The sequence below is a fragment of the Silene latifolia genome, chromosome X (assembly GCF_048544455.1).
Source record: "Silene latifolia isolate original U9 population chromosome X, ASM4854445v1, whole genome shotgun sequence".
Lineage (NCBI taxonomy): Eukaryota > Viridiplantae > Streptophyta > Magnoliopsida > Caryophyllales > Caryophyllaceae > Silene > Silene latifolia.
In genome coordinates, this window is record NC_133537.1 from 118,678,179 (window position 1) to 118,681,244 (window position 3,066).

General features: G+C 43.3%; 1 protein-coding gene across 1 annotated transcript; it reads left to right on the forward strand.

The window, feature by feature from the left end:
• The first annotated feature begins 315 nt into the window (after positions 1-315).
• LOC141618198 (uncharacterized) lies at positions 316-909 on the forward strand. The gene has a single exon (XM_074435305.1). It carries the CDS (start codon positions 316-318, stop codon positions 907-909), a length of 594 nt encoding a protein of 197 aa, XP_074291406.1.
• Positions 910-3,066: the final 2,157 nt, after the last annotated feature.

A 3,066-nucleotide genomic window follows, 5' to 3' on the forward strand; every position in this document is an offset into this window, starting at 1 on the left:
ATAATGGATGGTGTATTTCTACTAATAATGGATATCATAGTGGAGGAAGAATATGGATTTTATGGCAACCAAAGAGGTTTAGAGTGAATTTTATTGAGTACAATGCTCAGTTCATTCATATGAAGGTGGAATCTTTGCTTGACAAAAGCATCTGCTACTTGACTGTGGTCTATGCATTCAATAACATTCAAGAGAGAGCTCCTCTTTGGAATCAGCTGAGGAAGATTGCTGGACAGACTCATGGTACCATGGGCCATAGCAGGTGATTTCAACTGTATCCTAGCTGCTAGTGAGAGATATGGGGGTGCTTCCACTATGGCTGAGATGGAACCTTTCAGAAGATGTGTTGAGGACTGTGAGGTGGTGGATATTGCTGCTACTGGCTCCCTGTACACCTGGAATAACAAGCAGAGGCCTGAGGAGAGAATCTATAGCAGGATAGATAGGTTCTTGGTTAATAGAGAATGGTGTGATTTATATCCTGACACATATGCTCATTTCTTGCCAGAGGGTCTCTTTGACCACTCACCATGCCTGATAAGGAGCTCTACCAATGGGAGAGGCAAAAGCAGCTTCAAATACCTTGATATGTGGGGCAATTCTAAAGAGTTTGTTAACATTGTCAAGAAGTATTGGGACAGAGGTATAAAGGGCACTCCTCTCTATAAATTGACCACAAATTTGAAGGGACTCAAAGCTGGTCTGTATCAGCTGAATAGGGATGCCTTTAGAGATATTGAGAAGGCTACTACAAAGCTACAGCAAGAGGTTGAGGGTCTACAGGCTCATCTGGGCAGGGATCCTGACAATATACAGCTACAGCAGCAAGAGTTTGAGGCATGCCAGGAGTTGAAGATTAAGAGCTTGGCCAGGGATAGCTTTTTGCAGCAAAGAGCTAAGAGTGTCTAGATCAAGGAAGAGGACACTAACTCTGCTTATTTCCATAATTCTATTAGGCACAGGAGGAATAAGAACAGGGTGATCATGATTGAGGATATGGATGGCAATATGTGTGAGTCTCCTGATAAGGTTCAAACTGCTTTCTTGAACTACTATAAGCATCTGTTGGGCTCTAGTCAAGGGGTGAAGAAAATACATGGCAAGATCATTGATCAGGGGCCTAGGTGTTCTGAAGCTCATGCTACTACCCTACTTCGACCTGTTACTGGTGAGGAAGTCAAGGATGCTCTCTTTAGTATTCCTGATATCAAATCTCCAGGTCCAGATGGGTATACTAGTAGGTTTTTCAAAGCTGCTTGGGGAGAGATAGGCAAGGATGTTATTACTGCAGTGCTTGACTTCTTCCAACATGGTAAGATCTTGAAACAAATTAATGCAACTAATCTCATTATGGTGCCCAAATGTGATAGGCCTCAGTCTGTCCTACAATTCCGTCTCATTGCTTGTTGCAATGTTATTTACAAGGTCATATTAAAGCTACTATGTGCTAGGTTGGCTGAGGTTTTCCCTTGCATTGTAGACAAGAACCGAGGAGCTTTTATACAACACAGGAGCATTCAAGAGAATATCTTGATATGTCAAGACTTGATTAGACTGTATAAAAGGCCTTCCTCCTCTCCTAGGTGTATGTTTAAAATTAATCTGCAAAAAGCCTATGACACTGTTGAATGGGAGTTTGTGGATAAGCTGTTGATAATGCTAAAGTTCCCTCTGAAATTTAGAGTCCTGGTAATGCAATGTATCACTACTGCTTCCTTCTCAGTCTCTTTGAATGGTGAAATGTTTGGGTTCTTTCCAGGGAAGAGAGGTCTGAGACAGGGAGACCCCCTTTCTCCTCTCATCTTCACCCTTTGCATGTAGTACCTGACTAGGACACTTAAATATGCAGCTGCTAGATATGACTTTGCTTATCACCCTATGTGCAAGGAAATGGGCCTTACAAATTTGATGTTTGCTGATGACGTCTTGATGTTTAGTAAGGGGGATGCTAAGTCAATGATGTTGCTTCTGAGATCCTTCTCTACATTTTCCAAAGCTACAGGCCTTAAAATCAGTGCTGCCAAATCAAATGCTTATTTCTGTGGAGTTTCTGATCAGCTAAAGCAAGAGATTCTCAGCGTGTCTGGCTTCAAAGAGGGGGAGCTGCCTTTCAGATACTTAGGACTGCCTATTCAAACTACCAGGCTGCAGAAGAAAGATTGTGAATGCCTTGTGGATAAAATTTGCTCCAAAATCCATGGCTATGGGGCTAAGAAATTCTCCTATGCAGGGAGACTGACTTTGGTGCAAGCGGTACTAAAGAGTCTATGCTCCTACTGGGCCTCTTTGTTTGTGCTTCCCAAAGGGATAATACAAAGAGTTGAAGCTACCTGCAGGAACTTCTTGTGGGATGGAGGTCCTGAGTATGTGAGAGCTCCTTTGGTGGCTTGGGATAAGGTGAGCAGAACCAAAGAGGAAGGGGGCCTGGGATTACAGGATATGGAGATGTGGAATAAAGCTCTAGTTCGGAGACTAGTGGACTGGATTTATGAAGGAAGGGACTCTGTCTGGGTCAAGTGGGTGGAATGTAATCATCTTCGAGGAAGGTCTTGGTCTGAATATGAGCCTACCACTAATACTAGTTGGGTGTGGAGGCGTGTATGCAGGGTCAAAACTGAACTAGCAGCTGGTTACTTGAATGGCAAATGGCATGACCAACCTGATGGTTACTCTCCTGCTAGCTGTTACAGATGGTTAAGAGGGGTTCAGCCTAAGGTTGGGTGGCATTCTGTGATTTGGAATCCCTGGAACACGCCTAAGCATAGCTTCCTGGGGTGGATATGGGTTCATGATGCTCTGAAAACAAAAAGCAGGCTTCTGCAATATGGTGTTACAGATGATGCTGATTGTATGCTGTGTGGGCTAGGTATCGAAACTCAAGAGCATTTGTTTTTTGACTGTTCTTATAGAAGAAGACTTATCCATGCTATAAATCAGGTGATGGGAGGAGTTCTAGCTACCCATGATCTGCTGGAAAGGAGTATGCAGCATACTGGTTCTCAGGTCCAGAAAAGAGTATTGTGTGCATTGCTTGTGTGTTTGGTCTATCAGATATGGCAGCAAAGG